The sequence below is a fragment of the Hemitrygon akajei genome, chromosome 14, assembly GCF_048418815.1.
Source record: "Hemitrygon akajei chromosome 14, sHemAka1.3, whole genome shotgun sequence".
In the NCBI taxonomy this organism is placed as follows: domain Eukaryota; kingdom Metazoa; phylum Chordata; class Chondrichthyes; order Myliobatiformes; family Dasyatidae; genus Hemitrygon; species Hemitrygon akajei.
Genome location: NC_133137.1, coordinates 42,525,823 through 42,549,310, shown reverse-complemented (window position 1 = coordinate 42,549,310; position 23,488 = coordinate 42,525,823). Strand labels below are relative to the sequence as shown.

General features: G+C 39.8%; 1 protein-coding gene across 1 annotated transcript in view; it reads right to left on the bottom strand.

Annotated features, from left to right (window-relative positions):
- lta4h (leukotriene A4 hydrolase) overlaps positions 1–23,488 on the bottom strand; it is an 83,448-nt gene extending 59,960 nt beyond the window's left edge. The window contains exons 1-3 of the mRNA XM_073065909.1: positions 23,273–23,488; positions 18,096–18,226; positions 13,788–13,908 (exon numbers count right to left, since the gene is read on the bottom strand). Coding sequence (XP_072922010.1) covers positions 13,788–13,908; positions 18,096–18,226; positions 23,273–23,452 — 432 coding nt within the window. The 5' untranslated portion in view covers positions 23,453–23,488. The remainder of the gene's footprint in view (positions 1–13,787; positions 13,909–18,095; positions 18,227–23,272) is intronic.

Sequence of the window (23,488 nt, the reverse complement as noted above, 5' to 3'; positions counted from 1 at the left end):
AAGGGCTTAAAGGACAACCTTGCCTTGTACCCCGAAATAATTGAAAAAAAGGGGATCTTTGATTATTGGTAAAGACCGAAGCTAAAGGTTTATGATATATTAATTTAATCCATGATATAAATTTTGAACTAAAATTAAAATGTTGCAATGTATTAAATAAATATGACCATTCGACTCTATCAAATGCTTTTTCGGCATCTAAAGAGATGACACATTCTGGCATTTTAGATGAAGAGGTATAAACAATATTAATTAATTTTCTAATGTTAAAAGATGAATAGCGACTTTTAATAAATCCAGTCTGATCCTCAGAAATAATCCGAGGCAATATATTTTCTAATCTAATAGCCAAAATTTTACTAAAAATCTTAAAATCCGTATTCAGCAAAGATATAGGCCGATAGGATGCACATTCAGTAGGGTCTTTATCTTTTTTAAGAATTAAAGAAATAGAAGCTTCATAAAAAGATTGTGGTAGTTTGCCTATACTTAATGCATCTTTAAAAATTTTACAAAGCCAAGGAGAAAGTATGGAAGAAAAGGATTTTAAAAATTCTGCAGAAAAACCATCTGGACCCGAAGCTTTACCCGAGTTCATTGAAAAAATAGCCTTTTCTATTTCAGACTCCGTAATAGGTGTATCCAAAAATACACTATCCTCAACAGTTACTTTTGGAATATTCAATTTCCTTAAAAATTCATTCATTATAGAAGAGTCCTTAGTACATTCTGATTGATATAAGGAATTATAAAAATCTTGAAAGGCTTTATTTATCTCTTTATGATCAATCGTCAGAGTACCATCTTGTTTGCGAATCCTAGTAATCTGTCGCTTATCCAAAGCAATTTTCAATTGGTTAGCTAGTAATTTACCAGACTTATCTCCATATGTATAGAATTGAGCTTTCGATTTAATTAACTGACTTTCAATCGAGGAGGATAATAGTAAACTATGCTCCATTTGAAGTTCCACTCTTTCTTTATAAAGTTCTTTACTAGGGGTCAATGAGTAGATCTTGTCAATTGCCTTAATTTTATCAACTAATGTTAATATTTTAGAATTAGTTCGTTTCCTAACTCCAGCAGAATATGAAATAATCTGTCCACGAATATATGCCTTAAAAGTATCCCACAAAATTCCACTAGAGATCTCTGCTGTAGAATTTATTGAGAAAAACAAATCAATTTGCTGTTTAATAAAGTTGACAAAGTCAGAGTCCTGCAGTAAAACAGGATTAAACCTCCAACCTTTAGTACTAATATATGAATCCGTCATCTTAATAGATAACTTCAAAGGTGCAAGATCAGATATAGTAATAGAGTCATATTTACAATCCATAACATCTGTAAGTAAATGCTGATCAATGAAAAAGTAATCAATTCTTGAGTAATTATGATACACATGGGAAAAGTATGAGAACTCTTTGTCATTAGGGTGTAAAAAATGCCAAATTTCACAAATAGCTGAATCAATCATAAAAGAATTAATAAGAGAAGCCGATTTATTCGGAAGAGTTTGAGTGGGCTTGGATCTATCCATCAAAGGGTTTAGACAACAATTAAAATCCCCGCCCATTATCAATCTATATTGATTCAGATTGGGAAAGGATGTAAACAAGCATTTAAAAAATTCAGGACAATCAGTATTTGGAGCATAAACATTAACTAAAACAACTTTTTGATTAAAAAGTAAACCAGTAATAAGCAAAAATCTACCTTGCAGATCTGAAATTGTTTCATGATGTATAAAAGCAGTTGATGAGTCTATAAAAATAGAAACACCTCTCACTTTGGCTTGCGAATTTGAGTGATACTGTTGGCCCTTCCAAAACCTAAACAACCGCTGACTATCCACCTTCCTTACATGAGTCTCTTGTACAAAAATAACATTAGCATTCATTCTATGGAATACTTTGAATATTTTTTTCCGTTTGATCGGATGCTTTAAACCATTAGTATTCCAAGAAACAAAGTTAATAGTCTTATCCATATTGACAATATATATTACAGTTAACACATAAGTTTGAAAGAAAAGTGAACCCGGAAGAAGGAAGTAAGTTCAAGGGGAAACCGGAAGTCACAGCACTGCAGCCATTTTTGTAGTTTCATATAAGCCCATGAAATAAAACTAAGCAAAAAGCAAGCGAAAAAAAGAGAAAAAAGAAAAATCCCCCTCCCACCACCCTCAAAACCCCAGGAAAAAAGCCAAAAAGAGGCAAGCAAGCGATCTAATACTAAAATTACCCCCTTGTCTCAAGACGGCAACTCAAACATAACAAAGTTAAAAAAAATACAAACAACCCACATTATAAAAAAGGGTTGATATAACAAAAGTTAAAATATAAAATTAGTGTTATAAATGTATATAAACAAAAGGGTTAAAAAAAGAATTAAAACAATAAATGAAAGTTTAAAACTTTCAAACACATCAAAACAGTTATGACGCTCCAAACACTGAAGTCTGTCGGGAAGAAGAAATGCCATTTTATTTTTTTCCCAATCTTAATATTCAAATGTTAAAAGTATAAAAGAGAGCGTATATCGATTTTAAAAAAGAAAAGCAAAAAGGAAGAAAAAACCCTAATAAGTTATTTTCAACGCTAATAGATTAATAATATGAAAAAATATAAAGTCAAAATAAACCCAGTAAAAAAAAAGCTTTAACCGTATGTAAGAAATACATGTAAACTGTATCCAAAAAAAAAACCAAACGTCAATCTATAACAGATCCAAATCTATAGGCTAGATTACATTGGTCAGCCCGATAGAATGTCATTGTTCCAGGAAACCTTGAGCATCCGCTGGCGATTTAAACAGCCGGAAAGTTCCATCCTGAAGAGTGACTCTCAAGTGTGCTGGAAATAACAGCGCTTGCTTGTAGCCTTTCTGGTGAAAATTCGACATAACCGATCTAAAAGCCAGCCTAGCCCGTAAAACCTCAGGACTATAATCTTCCAAAATGCGAAACTTGAAATCTTGATGGGTTATCATACCTTTTTTACGAGCTGCCCGAATCAAATGTTCTTTGATATGGAGATAATGGATCCGGAGAATTACGTGTCGTGGTTTCAAACTTGAATCAGCCTGAAACCGGGAAACCCGATGTGCCCGATCAATTACCGGGGGAATATCCAGTACCTCTGAACCCAGGACCTCCCTTAGAAATTTAGAGAAGAAAACGGTAAGATCACCGCTTTCAAATTTTTCCGGAATCCCAATTAGCCGAAGATTTTGTCTTCGAGAGCGATTTTCCAAATCAGTAATTTTAACTTTATAGCGATCCATCTGTTGAGACGTCAAAGTTTGCTCTTCTTGTATTTTTTCGATTATACTATCTTTCTTAAGAGCGGCTTCTTCAAGAGCCAAAATACTTGCTTGTTGTTTTTGTGATTCCAATGAAAGGGTCTGGAACTTTTCTTCAAGTGATTTCAAACGTTCGTCATACTGTAAAAACTTTACGGATATTTTTCTCTCCAGTTCTTCAAATTTGACTTCTATAAGCTTCACAATTGTTTCTAAAGTTATCGGTTCTTTGGTCTGTTTCAATTCTTTTGCTTTAGACATTTCAGCAAGTTGAGAATAATTCAAATAGTTAAAAAGAAAAATTCTGTATGTTTAGACCCCATTAGAATAAGTTTAAGGGGTGTTTGTAGGTTAAAAAGACGTAAAAGGTTTGGAGCAAAGCCTAGAAGCGGTTTACTCCATGAGCGCCATCTTGAGACTCCCTTGGGACCTTTGCTCTTTGTGCTTTTATAAATGACTTGGGTTTAAGTAGTGAAAGGATGAGTTAATAAGGTTGAAGATACCAGAAAGGATGGTGAACTTGTGGATACTGTGGAGGGTTACCACAGATTGCAACATTACATTGATAGAATGCAGATCTGGCCTGAGAAGTGGCAGATGGAGTTCAACCTAGAAAAGTGTGAAGTGATTCACTTTGGAAGGTTGAATTTGAAAGCAAAATTCAGAATTAACAGCAGGATTCTTAGCAGTGGAGGAAAAGCAGGATTTTGAGGTCCATGCCCATGGCTCCCTCAAAGTTGCCACGCAAGTCGAGAAGGCAGCGTATGAAGTATCAGCCTTCAATAGTCAGGGGATTGAGTTCAAGAGCCATAAGGTAATGGTACAACTCTAAAACCCTGGTTAGACCACACTCAGTATTGTATTCAGTTCTAGAATTATAGGAAGGATTTTTTTAGAGTGGGTGTATAGGAGATTTATCAGGATGTTGCCTGGTTTAGAGCATGCCTTGAGTTTAGATTGAGCAAGCTAGAGTTTTCCTCTTTGGAGTAAAGGTGGATGAAAGGTGACTTGATTTAGGTGCACAAAAGGCACATGTAGATTTAGTAATTGCCAGGGACTTTCCCCAGGGTGGAAATAGCTAACACAAGGGGGCAAAGTTTTAAGCTGGTGGGGGGAGGGGGAGGGTGAAATGTTAGATGCAAGTATTTTTTTTAAATACAAAATGATGGGTGCATGAAATGCTCCACTGGGGTGGTGGTAGCAATGGATATATAAGGGACATTTTAGAAATTCTTATATAGGTACTTGGATGATAGAAAAATGGAATGCTATGTAGGAACAAAAGGTTAGATTGATCTTAGACTGATTTAAGAAGTCCCTGGTGTGTTTAAACTAAGTAGTGGGGTGGGGGGAAGAGAAGAACTGGAAATATAAGGATGGAGTTAAAGGGAAAGAGAGAATAAGAAAAGTTAAGAAAGACAACAGTAATTAATGGGGCAGAAAGCTCAGGAAGGGATCAGAGAGTATGGCCAAGTGCAATAGGAATCGACGTGAAACGTGAAGGGAGTAATGGAGTAAAAGTATTATATATGAATGCACAAAGTATAAGAAATGAAGTGGATGAGCTTGAAGCTCAGTTGGAAATTAGCAAGTATGATGTTGTAGGAATAACAGAGACATAGCTGCAAGAGGACCACAGCTGGGAAATGAATATTCAAGGCCATACATCCTATCGAAACGACAGACAGGTGGGCAGAGGGGGTGGGGTGGCTCTGTTGGTGAGAAATGAAATTCAGTCCCTTGCGAGGAGTGACAGAATCAAGAGATGTAAAGTCAGTATGGATAGAACTGAGAAATTGTAAGGGCAAAAAGACCCTAATGGGAGTTATCTACAGACCCGCAAACAGTAGCCTGGATATAAGGTGCAAGTTGAATCAAGAGTTAAAATTGGCATGTAGCAAAGGTAATGCTACGGTTGTTATAGGGGATTTCAAAATGCAGGTAGACCGGGAAAATCAGGTTGGTACTGGACCCCAAGAAAGGGAGTTTGTGGAGTGCCTCCGAGATAGATTCTTAGAGCAGCTTGTACTGGAGCCTACTAGGGAGAAGCCAATTCTGGATTTAGTGTTAATGATGATGCTCACACTTATCAGCATTAAACTCCATCTGCCATCTTTTTGCCCACTCTTCTAACTGGCCTAAATCTCTCTGCAAGCTTTGAAAACCTACTTCATTATCCCCAACGCCACCCTCCTTAATATCATCTGCATACTTTCTAATCCAATTTATCACCCCATCATCCAGATCATTAATATATATGACAAACAACATTGGACCCAGTACAGATCCCTGAGGCACACCACTAGTCACCGGCCTCCAACCTGACAAACAGTTATCCACCACTACTCTCTGGCATCTCCCATCCAGCCACTATTGAATCCATTTTACTACTTCAATATTAATACCTAACAACTGAACCTTCCTAACTAACCTTCTGTGTGGAACCTTGTCAAAGGCTTTACTGAAGTCCATATAGACAACATCCACTGCTTTACCCTCGTCAATTTTCCTTGTAACCTCTTCAAAAAATTCAATAAGATTTGTCAAACATGACCTTCCACTCACAAATCCATGTTGAGTGTTCCTAATCAGACCCTGTCTATCCAGATAAGTATATATACCATCTCTAAGAATACTTTCCATTAATTTACCCACCACTGCCATCAAACTTGTTAAGTTTACTCTTAGAACCTTTTTTAAGCAATGGAACAACATGAGCAATACGCCAATCCTCCGGCACCCTCCCTGTTTCTAACGACATTTGAGATATTTCTGTCAGAGCCCCTGCTATTTCTACACCAACTTCCCTCAAGGTCCTAGGGAATATCCTGTCAGGAACTGGAGATCTATCCACTTTTATATTCCTTAAAAGCTCCAGTACTTCTTCCTCTTTAATCGTCATAGTTTCCATAACTTCCCAACTTGTTTCCCTTACCTTACACAATTCAATATACTTCTCCTTAGTGAATACCAAAGAAATGAAATTGTTCAAAATCTCCATCTCTTTTGGCTCCACACGTTGCTGTCCACTCTGAATCTCCAAGGGACCAATTTTACCCCTCATTATCCTTTTGCTATTAATATAGCTGTAGAAACCGTTTGGATTTATTTTTACCTTACTTGCCAAAGCAACCTCATATCTTCATTTAGCTTTTCTAATTCCTTTCTTAAGATTCTTCTTACATTCTTTATATTCCTCGAGCACCTCATTTACTCCATGCTGCCTATATTTATTGTAGGTATCTCTTTTTCCTAACCAAGTTTCCAATATTCCTTGAAAACCATGGCTCTCTCAAACTTTTAACCTTTCCTTTCAACCTAACAGGAACATAAAGATTCTGTACCCTTAAAATTTCACCTTTAAATGACCTCCATTTCTCTATTACATCCTTCCCATAAATCAAATTGTCCCAATCCACTCCTTCCAAATCCTTTCACATCTCCTCAAAGTTAGCCTTTCTCCAATCAAAAATCTCAACCCTGGGTCCAGTCCTATCCTTCTCCATAATTATATTGAAGCTAATGGCATTGCGATCACTGCATCCGAAGTGCTCCCCAACACATACCTCCTTCACCTAACCTATTTCATTCCCTAACAGGAGATCCAACACTGCCCCTTCTCTAGTCGGTACCTCTATGTATTGCTGCAAAAAACTATCCTGCACACATTTCACAAACTCTAAACCATCCAGCCCTTTTACAGAATGGGCTTCCCAATCTATGTGTGGAAAATTAAAATCTCCCACAATCACAACCCTGTGCTTACTACAAATATCTGCTATCTCTTGCAAATTTGCTCCTCCAATTCTCGCTCCCCATTAGGTGGTCTATAATACACCCCTATGTGTTACTACACCTTTCCCATTCCTCAATTCCACCCAAATAGTCTCCCTAGACGAGCCCTCTAATCTATCCTGCCAGAGCACCACTGTAATATTTTCCCTGACAAGCAACGCAACACCTCCCCCTCTTGTCCCTTTGATTCTATCACACCTGAAGCAACGAAATCCAGGAATATTTAGTTGCCTCCTGCAACCATGTTTCACTAATAGCTACAACATCATATTTCCAGGTATCAATCCATGCTCTAAGCTCATCCACCTTTCTTACAATGCTCCTAGCATTAAAATAGATGCATTTAAGAAATTCTCACCTCTTCCTCTCTGTTTATCTCTAACAGTACCAAGAGCTTTACTGTATTCTTTTTCTTCCTTCTCCCATACATCTGTCCCTACACTCTGGTTCCCCTCCCCACCCCCGTATCTAGTTTAAATCCACTGGAGCTTCTCTAGCAAACCTACCCGCAAGAATATTCGTCCCCCTCCAGTTGAGATGCAAACCGTCCTGCCGGAACAGGTCCCACCTTCCCTGGAAAACTGTCCAATTATCTATAAATCTGAAGCCCTCCCTCCTGCACCACGTCTTCAGCCACGTGTTGATCTGCACTATCTTACTATTTCTAAACCCACCTGCACGTGGCACTAATAGCAATCCTAAGATTGCTATCCTGGAGGTCCTGTCCTTTAACTTGGCACCTAGCTCCCTAAACTCACCTTTCAGGACCTCCTCACTCTTCCTACCCACGTCATTGGTCCCTACATGGGCCACGACATCCGGCTGCTCACCCTCCCTCTTGAGAATACTGAGAACTCGATACGAGATATCGCAGACCCTGGCACCAGGGAGGCAACAGACCATCCGGAATTCTCGATCTCTCCCACAGAACCTCCTATCTAACTATCGAATCCTGTATCACTACTGCTCTCTTCTTTTTCCTCCTTCCCTTCTGAACTGAGGGTCCAGTCTCGGTGCCAGATACACAACCACTGCAACTTGTCCCTGGTAGGTCGTCCCCACCAACAGTATCCAAAACGGTATACTTATTGTTGATGGGAACGGCCACAGGGGTGCTCTGCTCATTCTGTCTATTCCCCTTCTCTCTCCTGACAGTCACCCAACTACCGGACTCTTAGGGGCCATGAGGGAGGAGATAGCCAAAGTTGACTGGAAAGATATCCTAGCAGGGATGACAGTGGAACAACAATGGCAGCTATTTCTGGGAATAGTACAGAAGGTGCAGGATCAGTTCATTCCAAAGAGGAAGAAAGATTCTAAGGAGAGTAAGGGGTGACCGTGGCTGACAAGGGTAGCCAAGGACAGTAAAAAAATAAGAGAATAAATATAACATAGCAAAGATGAGCGGGAAGCCAGAGGATTGGGAAACTGTTAAAGAGCAACAGAAGATAACTAAAAAGGCAATACAGGGAGAAAAGATGAGGTACGAAGGTAAGCTAGCCAAGAATATATAGTAAAAGCTTCTTTAGGTATGTGAAGAGGAAAAAATTAGTTAAGCCCGAAGTTGGGCCCTTGAAGACAGAAATGGGTTAATTTATTATGGGGAACGAGGAAATGGCAGATAAGTTGAACAGGTACTTTTGATCTGTCTTCACTAGGGAAGACACAAACAATCTCCCAGATGTAATAGAGGCCAGAGGACCTAGGGTAACTGAGGAACTGAAGGAAATTCACATTAGGCAGAAAATGGTGTTGGGTAGACTGATGGGACTGAAGGCTGATAAATCCCCAGGGCTTGATGGTTTGTGTCTCAGGGTACTTAAGGAGGTGGCTCTAGAAATCGTGGATGCATTGGTAATTATTTTCCAATGTTCTATAGATTCAGGATCAATTACTGTGGATTGGAGGATAGCTAATGTTATCCCACTTTTTAAGAAAGGAGGGAGAGAGAAAACAAGGAATTATAAACCATTTAGCCTGACATCAACAGTGGGGAAGATGCTGGAGTTAATTATAAAAGGTGAAATAGCGGCACATTTGGATAGCAGTAACAGAACCGGACCAAGTCAGCATGGATTTACGAAGGGGAAATCATGCTTGACTAATCTTCTGGAATTTTTTGAGGATGTAATTATGAAAATAGACAAGGGAAAGTGGATGTAGCGTAGCTGGACTTTCAGAAAGCCTTTGATAAGGTCCCACACAGGAGATTAGTGGGCAAAATTAGAGCACATGGTATTGGGGGTAGGGTACTGACATGGATAGAAAATTGGTTGGCAGACAGGAAACAAAGAATAGAGATTAACGGGTCCCTTTCAGAATGGCAGGCAGTGACTAGTGGGGTACCACAAGGCTCAGTGCTGGGACCGCAGCTATTTACAATATACATTAATGATTTAAATGAAGGGGTTAAAAGTAACATTAGCAAATTTGTAGATGGCAAAGCTGGGTAGCAGCGTAAAATGTGAGGAGCATGTTATCAGAATGCAGGGTGATTTGGACAGGTTGGGTGAGTGGGCAGATGCATAGCAGATGCAGTTTAACGTGGATAAATGTGAGATTATCCACTTTGGTGGCAAGAACAGGAAGGCAGATTACTATCTGAATGGTGTCGTTAGGAAAAGGGGAAGTACAACGAGATCCAGGTGTCCTTGTTCATCAGTCACTGAAAGTAAGCATGCAAGTACAGCAGGCAGTGAATAAAGCTAATGGCATGTTGGCCTTCATAACAAGGGGAGTTGAGTATAGGAGCAAAGAGGTCCTTCTGCAGTTGTACAGGGCCCTGATGAAACCACACCTGGAGAATTGTGCGCAGTTTTGGTCTCCAAATTTGAGGAAGGACACTCTTGCTATTGACGGAGTGCAGCGTAGATTCACGAGGTTAATTCCCAGGATGGTGGTACTGTCATATGTTGAAAGACTGGTGCAACTGGGCTTGTATACACTAGAATTTAGAAGGATGAAAGGAGATCTGATTGAAACATATAAGATTATTAAGGGATTGGACACGCTAGAGGCAGGAAACATGTTCCCAATAATGGGAGAGTCCAGAACCAGAGATAAGAGTTTAAGAATAAGGGGTAGGCCATTTAGAACAGAGTTGAGGAAAAATTTTTTCACCCAGAGAGTTGTGGATCTGTGGAATGCTCTGCTTCAGAAGGCAGTGGAGGCCAATTCTCTGGATGCTTTCAAGAAAGAATTGGATAGAGCTCTTAAAGATAGTGGAGTCAAGGGATATGGGTAGAAGGCAGGAACGGAGTACTGCTTGTGGATGATCAGCCATGATCACAGTGAATGGCGGTGCTGGCTCAAAGTGCTGAATGGCCTACTCCTGCAACTATTGTCTATAAAAGGTCAGTACAACATTGTGGGCCGAAGGGTCCTGGACTGCACTGTTATATTCAATGTTCTATGAAATTATTGGATCAAGGCAGATCACCAGCACATCCAAATTATCCATCCCACATAGAAGACTATCAGAGTATCCAAAAGTTTCTTTTTCAGCTAAAGTATCATGTTACATTTGAAACACTTAACCCTGAAGATAAATCTATAAGTGGTTTCCTTTTCGTTTGATAACTCTGTTCTCAGATTTAAATGTGAAAATAAACATCAATACAGCTCATGATGGGAGTTGCTGCATGTTTGCATTAGAGCTTCAAGAGAATTGCAAGCATAAACCAAAGTTTGGAAATTATCTACAGCAATTTCAAGCTGATACCAGAGACTGCTGCTCATACAAAAACTTCAAGGTTATCAGCAATATTCAGCGAATTTAAAACATCATAAAATTTAAAGGAAATATGGATAATTTTATTGGTCTCTGAAGAATGAGAAAGATCTAACTAAAATTATACAGTTACACTTAAAACCTTGCTTGCCAATCAAAGAAGCAACACATGCGGAAACAGAATTTATATTATTAATTGAAATGTACAATGGTTAAGAGAGTATCATAGAACAGGGAACACTGAAAATTGCTGCCTCAAATTAAGATTGTTGAGTATTGACCTGTTGCACGTCTAATTAAAGTTAAGATGTTCCTTTGGATCATCTGATGATCCTGAATGAAACTTTTAAATGAACAGCAGTCTCTCAAATCAGCTTGAAATTGCAAGTGATATTTTCCCAAACTGGTCTATGTTTCTAATTCCCTTGAAGCTCCAACTTCTAGCATATGTCACGAATCCCGTGACAAGTTGCAAAGGACCAGCAGAAATGGAACACACCTGAATTCTGGTTTACTATAAATTAAGACTATATTTATTACTACTACGAATTAATATAATTAAAACTGGATAATACGATACAGGTTATAAACTATTATACATCTCCGTAAATGTGTGTGTGGATACAAAGATAATAGTCCTGGAGGTAGATATCAGTCTTACGGTGTCAGGTAAGTTTAAGCAGTTCAGTTCACTTTGTGTTGCATCGAGTTGAATTGATGGAGAGAGACAGAGTTAATTGAGTTGATGTTTAAGTTGGCAGCTTTAGTTGTTCTTGCTTCCAAAGTTTTTAGAGTCACTTCTTATGAACCCCACACAGACACAGATGGACAGAGCCCCTTCTAGGGAAAGGTCTACTAACCCATGGCACGGGATCACCACCAGACCCCCAAAGGCAAGCTCTTACCCACACTGGTCGAAAATAATCGGTTCGTGGCCTCCACCCTCATGGTGGTCTTAAACTCCACCAGTGGTTTCTTGGGTAGCTTCCGCAATTCTCCCATGTCGTGTCTCCTCTGCCCTTATCAGACCAAAAGCCTCAACTTTTTATAATCCATTCGAAATTCCAGCCGTCCGTTAGCTCAACCGCTCTGAGCTGTTACCATGGTGACTTCCCAGCTCGTGTCTCAGCTGGTGCCGTACTCTCTCTCTCTCTCTCAAGGTCACAATTAAAAGTGTTATCAAAACCAAGACAGAGTCCTCTCTGTCTTTTAATTGCCTCCTTGTTCATTAGACTGCTGAATTTTCTAGCAGTTTCTCACCTGTGTGACACATGCATCAGTAGAATTACAAGTTTCTGGCTATATACTCAATCTATGCCTCTTAGCACCCTGAACAGTTCTAACATGTCACCTCGATATCTGCATTCTCCCCAGAGAAAATTCCAGGTTTACTCAACTTATCCTTGCAAGGCATGCTCTCCAGTTCAGACAACATCCTGGTAAATCTTCTCTGTACACTTTCCAAAGCTTTCACATTCATATAATAAGCGGACCAGAACTGAAAACAATACTCCAAGAGTGGTCTAACCAGGATTTTATAGAGCTGCAATTTTAGTTCATGGCTTTTGAACTCAATCCGTTAACTAATGAAGGCTAGCACACCATATGCCGACATAACCATTTTATCAACTTGTGCTGCAGCTTGAAGATCTATGGTATGGACTTGGACCCCAAGATCCCTCTATTCCCCTTCACTGCTACGAATCCTGCCATTAACCCTGAATTCTACCTTCAAGTTTAACCTTCCAAAGTGAATCACTTCACACTTTTTCAGGTTGAACTCTATCTGCTATTTCTCAGCACAGCTCTGCATCCTATCCTTTGGTACCTACAAAAGCCTCTTGCACTATTATTTTCGCATCTTTCCAAAATCTGCCTCCTGATCTACACCTCAGTGTCTCTGTTGCTATTACAGGGTCTATAGAATACTCCCAATACAGTGATTACTCCCTTCCCGTTTCTAACTTCCACCCTCACTCAGTAGAGGATCTGTCCATGACATTCTCCCTTTCTGCAGCTGCAACGCTACCCATGATTAGCAATGCCACCCCCACCATCTTTTACTTTCTCCCAGTCCCTTTTGAAACATCTAAACTCCAGAACTTCCAGTAGCAATTCCTGCTCTTGTGACAGACAAGTCTCTTTAACGACCGTGTCACTGTTCCATATATCAACCCATGCAAGAGGTTCATCACCCTATATTCTCCTTTCAACACCTCATCCCTTTTCCTAGCTATGTAGTTGGTACTAATGTGTACTACGAGTTCTGGCTGTTCACCCACCCCCACAAGAATGCTGTAGACCCGATCTGAGACATCCCTAACCCTGGCACCTGAGAGGCAAAGTACTATCTGGAAATCTCTTTTACATACATAGAATCTTCAGTCTGTTCCTCTAACTATTGATCCTCCATCATCACCGCTCTACTCTTCTCTCCCCTTCCCTTCTGAACCACAGAGTCAGACTGATTGTCAGAGACCTGATTGCTGCAGCTTTTCCCTGGTAGGTCATGCTCCCCAACAGTATCAAAAGCAGTATACTTGTTGCTGAGGGGAACAGCCACAGAGAAAATAGGCACTATCTGCACATTTTCTTTCCTGGTGCAGTTCAGAGGAACCACTTACCAGAACAGTTCTAACACAACACCAAGATAATCATTTCTACAGTTGAAAGTTAACCTCATTAGAAATAGTTATCAGACACAGTAACATTGTATAACATTTTAAGAAACAAGATGTGCCTAGATTACAAAAATGGTAGAATGAATAATAAAATGACTTTTTATGTGGTCGTGTAATGTGATAGTTCAATTTCCTCAACATTCAATTGCAAAACATCACATAGTGAAAATGACCTCAATTTCAACATCAGTCCAAACTTAGGACCAACAATATACACAGATGCATTATTTACTTTCCACAAAAAAAAACACAGCACATTGCTTTGATAATGATCGTACCTGACATTGGCTGAACAGGTAAGGGTGTTTCTTCCCAGCAGTTTGCTCAGCAGTGAGCCACTGTAGAGCTGAAGATTTTGGAGATGTTGCATATGAAACCTCCACCACTGTCTGCTGGCCTCTAAGATTAGAAATTATAGAGATCAGTACAGAGTAGAAATTTGTCCACTTGAAGATCATCTATGGATGGAGCTGAAGAGATGAGGTAAATCCAAATGAATTTTTGACATCTGCATTTACTCAGGAGAGTGACAGTCTATAGAAAGGAGTCGAAACAGCAGTGAGGTAATGGACCATAACAGTTACAGAAGAGGAAGCTCTGCTGCCTTGAGATAACAGGACCTTGTGGGAGCTGGTGCAGAAATTGCTCAGGCCCTGCAGATATTTAAAACATCAGCTATGGGTAAGAGAATAGCTAATGTTGTTCCATTGTTTGAGAAAGGTTCTAAGAATGTCAGAAAATTATGGGCTGGTGAGGCTGACATCAGTAGTGGGCAAGTTATTGGAAGGTATTTCAAGTATTTCGAGTATTTGCATAGACAGGGCCTGATTAAGGATCGGCAACATGGCTTTGTATATCCTAGGGTGTGCCTAACCAATCTTATACAGCTTTGAGGAAGTTACCAGGAAAGATGATGAATGAAAGGGAGTAGATATTGTTTAGATTGACTTTAGCAAAGCCTTTGACAAGGACCCAAATGGGAGGCTAGTCAAACAGATTCAGGCATTGGCATTCAGGATGAGGTAGTAAACTGGATTCCACACTGGCTTTGGGAAAGAAGCCAGTGATTGGTACTAGGTGTGTTGCTGTTTGTCATATATCAATGATCTGGATGATAATGTGGTAAGATAAATCAGCAAATTTGCAGATGACAAAAAAGACTGGGGGTGTAGTGGACAGTGAGGAAGGATATCAAAGTTTGCAATGGGACCTGGACCAGCTGGAGACGTGTGCTGAAAACGGCAGATGGAATTTGATGCAAACAAGTGTGAGGTGTTGCACTTTGGGAGGACAAACCAGGGCAGGTCTTGCACTGTGAATGAAAGGGCAATAAGGAGTGCTGTAGAACAGAGGGATCTGGAAATACTGATCCATAATTCCTTGGAAGTGGCATCACAAGTAGATAGGACAGTAAAGAGAGCTTTTGGCACATTGCCCTTCATAAATCAAAGTACTGATTATAGGTGTTAGGATGTTATGTTGAAGTTGTACAAGAAGTTTCTGAGGTCGTATTTAGAGTATTGCATGTAGTTCTGGTCACCTACCTACAGAAAAGATATTTAATATGATTGATTGAATGAATGCAGAGAACACTTACAAGGATGTTTTCAAAACTTGAGTTCTTGAGTTATCAAGAAAGGTTGAACAGGTTAGAACATTATTCCCTGGAGCGTAGGAGAACGTGGGGAGAATTCATAGAGGTATACAACATTACAAGAGATAGAGATTAGTTTTAATGCAAACAGGCTTTTTCCACAAACATTCACTGAGACTAGAAATAGAGGTCATGCGTTAAGGGTGAAATGTGAATTATTTAAAGGAAACTTGGGGGAAAACATCTTCACTCAGAGGGAAGAGTGAGTATACAAGTTGCTGCAGAAGTGACAGATGCAGGCACATTTGCTACATTTAGAGAAGCTTGGATAGTTCATGGATATGGACAACTATATTCCAGGTGTGGTTGATGGGTCAAGAAAGAATAACAGTTTGGCATAGATTTGATGGGCCGAGAGGCCTATTTCTGTACTGTAGTGTTGCATGATTCTGTGAATATGTTCATTTAAGTTCACGTTAACTTGTTTGTTATGTACAAGAACATAGGCAAATAACAATTAGGAGGACGCCATCTGGTCCATTGAGCTTGCTCTGCCATTCAAAAATATCATGACTGATCTGGCCGTGGATTCAACTCCACCTACCTGCCTTTTCCCCATGACACTTCTTTTCTATGTAAAAATACACTGCATCTTAAAAATATATTCTACTACTGCCCTGAACACAGAATTTCAGATTCACTACTCTGAGAAAAGCAGTCTCACACCCTCCATCCTAAATCTATTCCCCCGAATCTGGGGCTATGCTCCCTATTTCTTGTCTCACCTACCAGTGGAAACAATTTTCCTGTTTCTATCTCATCTGTATCTTTCATAATTATATTTGTGTTTCTATAAGATTCTCTCTCATTCTTCTGAACTTCAGCAGGTATAATTCCAGGTGACTCGATCGCACCTCGTATGGTAACCCCCTCATCTCCAGAATCAACCTGGTTAACCTCCTCTGCACAACCTCCAAAGTCAAAATATCCTTTCAGAAGTAAGCAGACCAGAACTACCAACAGTACTCTAGGAGCAGTCTAACTAGCACTCTGTAAAGTTGCAGCATAGCCTCTCTGTTCTTAAATTCAGTTCCTCTAGCAATGAAGGCCTACATTTAATTTCCCTTCTTGTTATCCTATTGCACCTACAAACCAACCTTTTGTGATTCATGCACAAGCACTCCCAAGCTACTCTGCACAAAAGCATGCTCCAACCTATCACCAATTAAATAATCTTTTATTTTTCCTTCCATATGGGTGACTTTGCATTTACCAATGTTGTACTCCATCTACCACACCCATGCCCATTCACTGAACCTATCTATATCTCTCTTCAGACTTTCCATATCATCTGCACAATTTGCTTTCCCAGTCTATTCAGAGACATCAGCAAACGTATACACCACAGTACATCCCATCTTCCAAATTGTTAACGTGTATCATGAACAGTTGCAGGCCCAACACAGACTCTTGCGGCAATCCGCATATAACAGACTGCCAACCACAGAAACACCCATTTATCCCAACTGCCTTCTACTGGTTAACCAATGCTAATACACACAAAGTGCTCGAAGAACTCAGCTGGTAAGGCAGTGTCATTGGAAGGGAGGGGAAAGAATACAAGCTAGCAGGTGATAGGGAAAACCAGGCAAGAGGGAAGGTGTGGAAGGGAGTGAAGTGAGAAGCTAGGAGGTGGTAGATGATAGAAGTACAGGACTGAAGGAAGAATCTGACCAGAGAGTGAACCATGGGTGAGAGGTGAGGAGAGGAACCAGGGGAGTTGATGGACAGGTGAGAAGAGAAGGGGTATGTGGGGAACCACAATGGTGAATAGAAAGAGTGGGGGGGGGGGTTTAGAAATTACTGAACTTTAGAGAAATAAATGCTCGTGCAGTCAGGTTAGAGGCAACCCAGACGGAATATGACATGCTGCTTCTCCAACCTGAGGGCGAGTTCATCATGGCTGCAGAGTATCCTTCCCCAACCCCCACCTTATTCTGATTTCTTTCCCCATTTTTTTCAGTCCTGATGAAGGGTCTCAGCCTGAAACATTGACTGTTTATTCCTTTCCATACTTTCTGCCTGACCTGCAGTTACTCCAACGTTTTGTGTATGCAGATGCTGGATATCCAAGGCAACAGAATCTCTTGTGTTTATTACATGGTAATACAATACCCCAAGTTCATACATTCATACCTCATGGATACGTCTTCTATGTGACACCTTATTGAACACCTTCTAGAAAACCATGTATACAAATCCACCTGTTCCCGTCTATCCACTGTACTCACTATATCCTCAAAGAATTCCAGTTAGTTTGTTAAACAGGACCTGCCCCTCATGTCTGCCTTGATGGAACCACTTCTGCTTGGATGTCTTGTTATTTCTTCCTCAATGATAGCTTCAAGCATTTTCCTGACTACAGACATTAAGCTAACTGGCTTATAATTAATCTGCCTTTTGCCTATATTCTTTTTGAAACAGTGATATTACATTTGTTGTCTTCCAATCTGCTGGAACGTGCCCAGAGTCCAGAGTATTTTGGTATTTTGGTCCACCACAAAGACTGACATGAAATAATCATTCAAGGCCTCAGCCATTTCCACATTACCCAATATCAATTCCCCCTTCTCATCTTCCAATGGACTTGCTTTCATATCCAATTCAGTTTAAGAGTTATTCATGAGCAGAAATTTTAAATCTAAGGCCATGCTCAGGCTAATGTCATAGTGTTCTTTGCTATATTGTTCTATATCCTTACGTAACTGCAGCAAGTACTGTACAGGCAGTTGCCATTTTGAAGCTGAACACAGAAGCTTATCACAAAAGATAAAATAAAGGACATAATGAAAGCTTTTAAAATTAGATCAGATCTCTGTAATCTGCTACATTTAGCCCATCTCGTCATTTACATCTGCACTGCCATGAAATTGCTTAGTACAATGGATGCTGATGAGCCAAATTAGGACTTCAACAGATTTAATATCCATACCGTAACAATTCAAATGGAAGGGAAATGGTCAAGGGTGTTCCTTTAAAGCTGTGCTCTTCTCCAAGTGAAAACTTTGTTTCAAGTCCATTGCTAGTAGCCTTGATTATTTCAAGGTCTCGTGTATCCAAGGTCTGTAAATAAAATGCAAATACTGAGTCCAAACAAAGTATGGAAAGTTACACATCATTATTTTCTGAATTTTACACAATGGTAATTAAATTAGTTCTGTGGATGCACCATTTAAATTGTGAAAATGATATAAGTGCCATTAAAATATTGTTTTACTTCATGAGAGCAAGTGAAAACCTTCTCCAGCAAGTTAATTACATCACAAGAACACAAGCAAATAGGAGCAGAACACCATCATGTTCTTCGAGCCTGCCTCACCACTTTATACAATTATGGCTGATATAAGCTACCATCAACTACTCTTCTAGGCTATTTCTATATACCCTTCTATACGTCAATCTATCAAGTATTTATCCATAACCACTTTAATTACTTCTGAAGATCCAGCTTCCACCGCATGCCAGGCAGAGAACTGCAGAGATTCACCACCCTGAGCAAGAACATATTCTAATTAGCTCAGTTTTAAATGACTGGCCCCTTATTTTATCACTATATTCCCTTCCTAGAGACTCTCTACACTAGTGAAAACATCTCAACATCTATCCTGTCACACTCCTCAGGATATTGCATTTTGAACAAGGTAATTCTTCTGAACTCTAAGGAATATGGGCCCAAACTACTCAGTCTTGGAAGGTCAACCCTCTAACCCATGAATCAGCCCGGTGAATTTCCTTAGTACTATCACCAGTATTATTCTAGCTTTTGTTTTTAGGTAAGGGGACTAAAACTGTACACAGTATTCCAGATGTAGCCTCACCAATACCCTGTACAATTACAACAAAATCTCATCTTTAAAATCCAATCCTTTTACAATTAAGTCCAAAATGCTGTTTGTCTTCTTAACTACCGTAGATTCCGGACTACAGAGCGCACCTGATTAAAAGCCGCTGGCTCTAATTTTAGAAAGAAAATCAATTTTGTACTTGTACAGGCCGCACCGGATTTTCGGCCGCAGGTGTCCCACGTTGTAATATGAGATATTTACACAGAAAGATATTACACGTGAGGATTTTTTAACTTTTAATTAAATCCATATGGTAACATAAACAAATACATATTGCAAATGCTTTTTTTCGAACCGTGCCTGTAACGCGGCTACTTTTAAATACACGTTGCGTATACTTTTTTACTGAACAACATTCCAATATCTCCTAACGACTGGTAAAAAATATATATACTGCAGCCTACCAGGAAAAGTTATTGATCGCCTTTAACTTAAAAGCAGCGTTTTCGCTCCGCCGCTCGCCCCCCGCCTTCCCGTTTATCGCAAACCGGCATTTTTCCCACAAGACGCGGCGAAACCGGGTGTGACGTCATAGCATCCCGGGATGTAGTACAGAAAACAAATATAGTTAAAACAGTTCTAACTTTAACTAACAAATGAATTACTAAGCGAAAATATTATAAACTAAATAACTGCCATAAAGGCAGCACAATGCTTTTCTTCGAGTGTTTTCCATGTTGATGAGGGTGAGTACAAATGACTGATTTACAATAATTTAATTGTGAAAGTGCGCTTGATTTATCGTACAATTTCATTGGACCTCTGTGAACTACTCATCAATTTTATTGGTCTACTGTTACGAGGCAAAATGTTTTTGGCGGCATGAAAAAAAACCATGCATTAGCCGCTCCGTATTAAAGGCCGCAGAGTTCAAAGCTGTTCAAAATGTGGGAAAAAAGTAGCGGCTTAAAATCCGGAATCTACGGTAATTGTTTGACCAGCCTGCTAGCATTTGGGCTACATTCACCGGATAATTTTGAAAACGCCGGTTTCGCGTAAAAACGATAGGCATCCACACTATGCATTTTTGAAAATATCTCTATCCACACTGAAACAGAGATTTTGGCGAATCTCCTCCTCCTGCGCATGCGCAGGACACATCTACCGAAAACAAGCAACATGTTTGGTAAACACGAGGAAATCTGCAGATGCTGGAAATTCAAGCAACACACACAAAATGCTGGTGGAACGCAGCAGGCCAGGCAGCATCTCTAGGGAGAAGTGCTGTCAACGTTTCAGGCTGAGACCCTTCGTCAGAAGTCCTGTGGAGGATTTTCTCCTAAAGTAGAGAACTTTCGCTTCTAACATTAGAAATATCTTGTATAAAAGGATTGAGATATTAGTGGATTATGGAGAGCAAAATAAAATAGGATAATGAGAAAACATTATGGATGGCATAATTGAGTAAGTGATGCTCTTAGAATCTCAGCTCTTCACAATACAGTGGATTCTGGTTAACTGGGCCAACAGTTAATTGGGGCAGTTGCTTACTTGGGACAACTCTTAAAGAACAAAAACAAAACTAGAAAATAGCCAGGATTCCCTTTGCTTATTTAAGACAGGAGACTGTTGGTGAACACTTGCTAACTAATGTCAGTGTGTGCATATCGTGTGGCTATTAGACAGTATACCTGACTTAGAGCGAATAGTTTTTAAAAGAGCTTCATTTGTGTGTCTGTGTTCAAAAAGCAGTGATTTTTTGTCTCTGATAGTTGGCAAGAAATAAACAGTAAGACAATTCAGAACTGTTTTACTCACTGTGGCTTCAACTATTCAGGTTTGGAGATGCCAGAAATGGCTGGGAATGAAAATGAAATGATTTCACTACTTCAACAAGTTAGGCTCTAGGAAGAATTAAGGTATCAATCGTTTTGACTGTTACAATTAAAGTGAAGATTTGAAGGATTCAATTATCATAGGCACTGTTTGGAGGCAACCCACTATCGGCACTAGATGTCTGTGCTGATTTTGTTCATTTACAGTCAAAAGAACACATCAGCATCCACTGAATGAATTCTTCTGTCAATAACAATTAGCTTTATAGTAGGTGCAGTAGTTTCGGTTTTATAGTAGGTGCAGTAGTTTCGGTTTTATAGTAGGTGCAGTAGTTTCGGTTACATTCCAATTTATTCTGATTTGCATTTAAATACATAATTTATTACTCAGTCAAGTAGGCTGTTTTTAAATACCTTTTTAACAATTTCATGAGACCTTAGCTAATTGGGGCAGCCACTTAATTGAGCCAAAATGTACTGGCTCCCATGTGTCCAAATCATCCAGAATCCACTATACATTTAAATGACTTGGCTGATCATAATCATCTTAAAAGGACCACCTTCTCATGCAGAAATGTTTGTTTTTGCCCTTTATGCATTTGAAACACAGTATTTTATATAACTACTATAAAACTATCACCTGGACTTTGTTTTGTAACTCTTGACTTCAGTTTACTAAAAATCTTAGCACTAGACTCCTATCTGACTTTTTGTCTGCAAGAGTAAAAAAATGGAAAGCTGTTTACTGTTATAATTATTTTTGCAGAACCAAGGGTCTTTTGGGAATGGTACCATTCAATTAACCTGTGGCAAGATTTTAACAGATAGCAAGGTTTTCAGAGCTTTACGGTTAGGTGGGAGTGGGACTTCGAAAGAAGTGTAATAAATTGCAGACTTTTTTAAAATCATGTAATAAAATGTCTACATTGACAATTTTTTACAATGTAATAAAATGTCGACATCTACAATTTATTACCCCTTTTTGATGTCAGCAAATTTCAGAAAGATAATATCAAATCAAAGTGTACGATCCAAGGGTCAATCCAACAAGTTGTCGTCAAAATTAGCTCATTGCTTACTCCACAGTAAATGCTTTGTGTTTTCTCAGGTGCTCTGATGCAATTTTCACAGAAATCCCATTAAAAGGGATGACCACACAGAAGTGTGCTTTCAATTTTACTAAAAGCTGACCATACAATTCTTTAATGTCTGTCAATGCTTTTCAAATCCAGTTTTCAAAAAAGCATTTAAATTTCATTGACAACAAACTGCAGAATTTTAAAAGGAAACATTTCTCCCCAAACCTACCACATACTCAGTTTTAGCAACGTTATTTGTTTAAACACATAAATGGAAGCAGTTTCTCTGCAACTTTGGAACTGAGATCCTATCAACATTTCTTGGCACAGAGAATCAGATAATGCTGATTAACTGCCAGATTGCACAAGTGAGTAAAAAAGCATCAGTTACCAAGACAAATAGCAAGTGCAAATTAAAAGACATAATAGGCAAAAATAAGACCTGCCCAACTAATGAATACAGCATAAAACACACCTGTCTTTATTAAAGACATTTCCCAGAAATCATAAAATAGCCTTCTATGCCATAACATTTCAAATATTTTTTCTAAATATTAAGTGTTGAGAGGTGCTACCTCTAGCACTCCTTCAGGTAGAGAGCTTCAGGTTGCAACCACACTGAGAAAATATTCCTAATAACACCCCTCCCAACTTTAATGAGGAGTAACATTTGAAACGAGGGAAAGTGATTACAAGGATTAAGTTGAACAGTTCATTGATTACATTTTCATATTTGTATATATTTCTTTCTGATACTATGGGAAGTTATTCATCACACTAAACCTCTCTTGTCAATTCAATTCTTCCACGCATTGCCTCGAAAGCTATTCTCTCCCAGATGCCTCTAAACTTCTGATTCCACTACTGGCCACGTAGACTAGGAATAATTTATGGGCCAATCAACCTTTCAACCAGCACAAGTTTGGGACACGGATAGGAACCCACTTGAAAAACGCGTACAGATTGGCACACCAGACGTCCAGATCAAACCCAGGTCACTGAAACACCACCGCAATTCTCCTCCTGATACAAGTACTATATTGCGTTGTTTGTTTGGCAATTATAGAAACGATCAAGATTTAGTGAGCAATGCACCTTAAAACTCATCCATGCAACTTATGCGACACCTCATTCTCAGGCAAGAGGCATATATTTGCAACATAAGACCACGATACAGGAACCACACCAACTTCCAGGACTCAGTGCTCTCTAAAAATGACCACAGCCCCAACATCCCATTTCATTCCACCCCGTTCAACCCGCCAGATATCACCAATCTCTCCCATCGCTCCCCCGGCGACAGAGGCAAGGCGAGGCCGAGGGACAGCCCAGAACAAGCCGTAGTACCATACACCAGTCTCGGGAAGAAGCTCCTCTCCCTCACCGTTCCCCACCCCGGACGGCACCTACCAGAGAGGCCAGCCCATCCCGCAGCGCTTCAACCGTTAGCGCAGCACGGGCTTGCAGCCGGCGGCACTCAAAGTCTACGCGCAGCGTCAGCGCCAGGTGCCGTGTGGTCCAAGCACACTGGTCCGTGAAGGAGGTGCTGTCCCTGTCGCTGTCGCCATGCCAGAGCTGCTGCTGCTCCATCGCTGCCCGGCGCCGACTCCCACTGTGAGCGCCTCT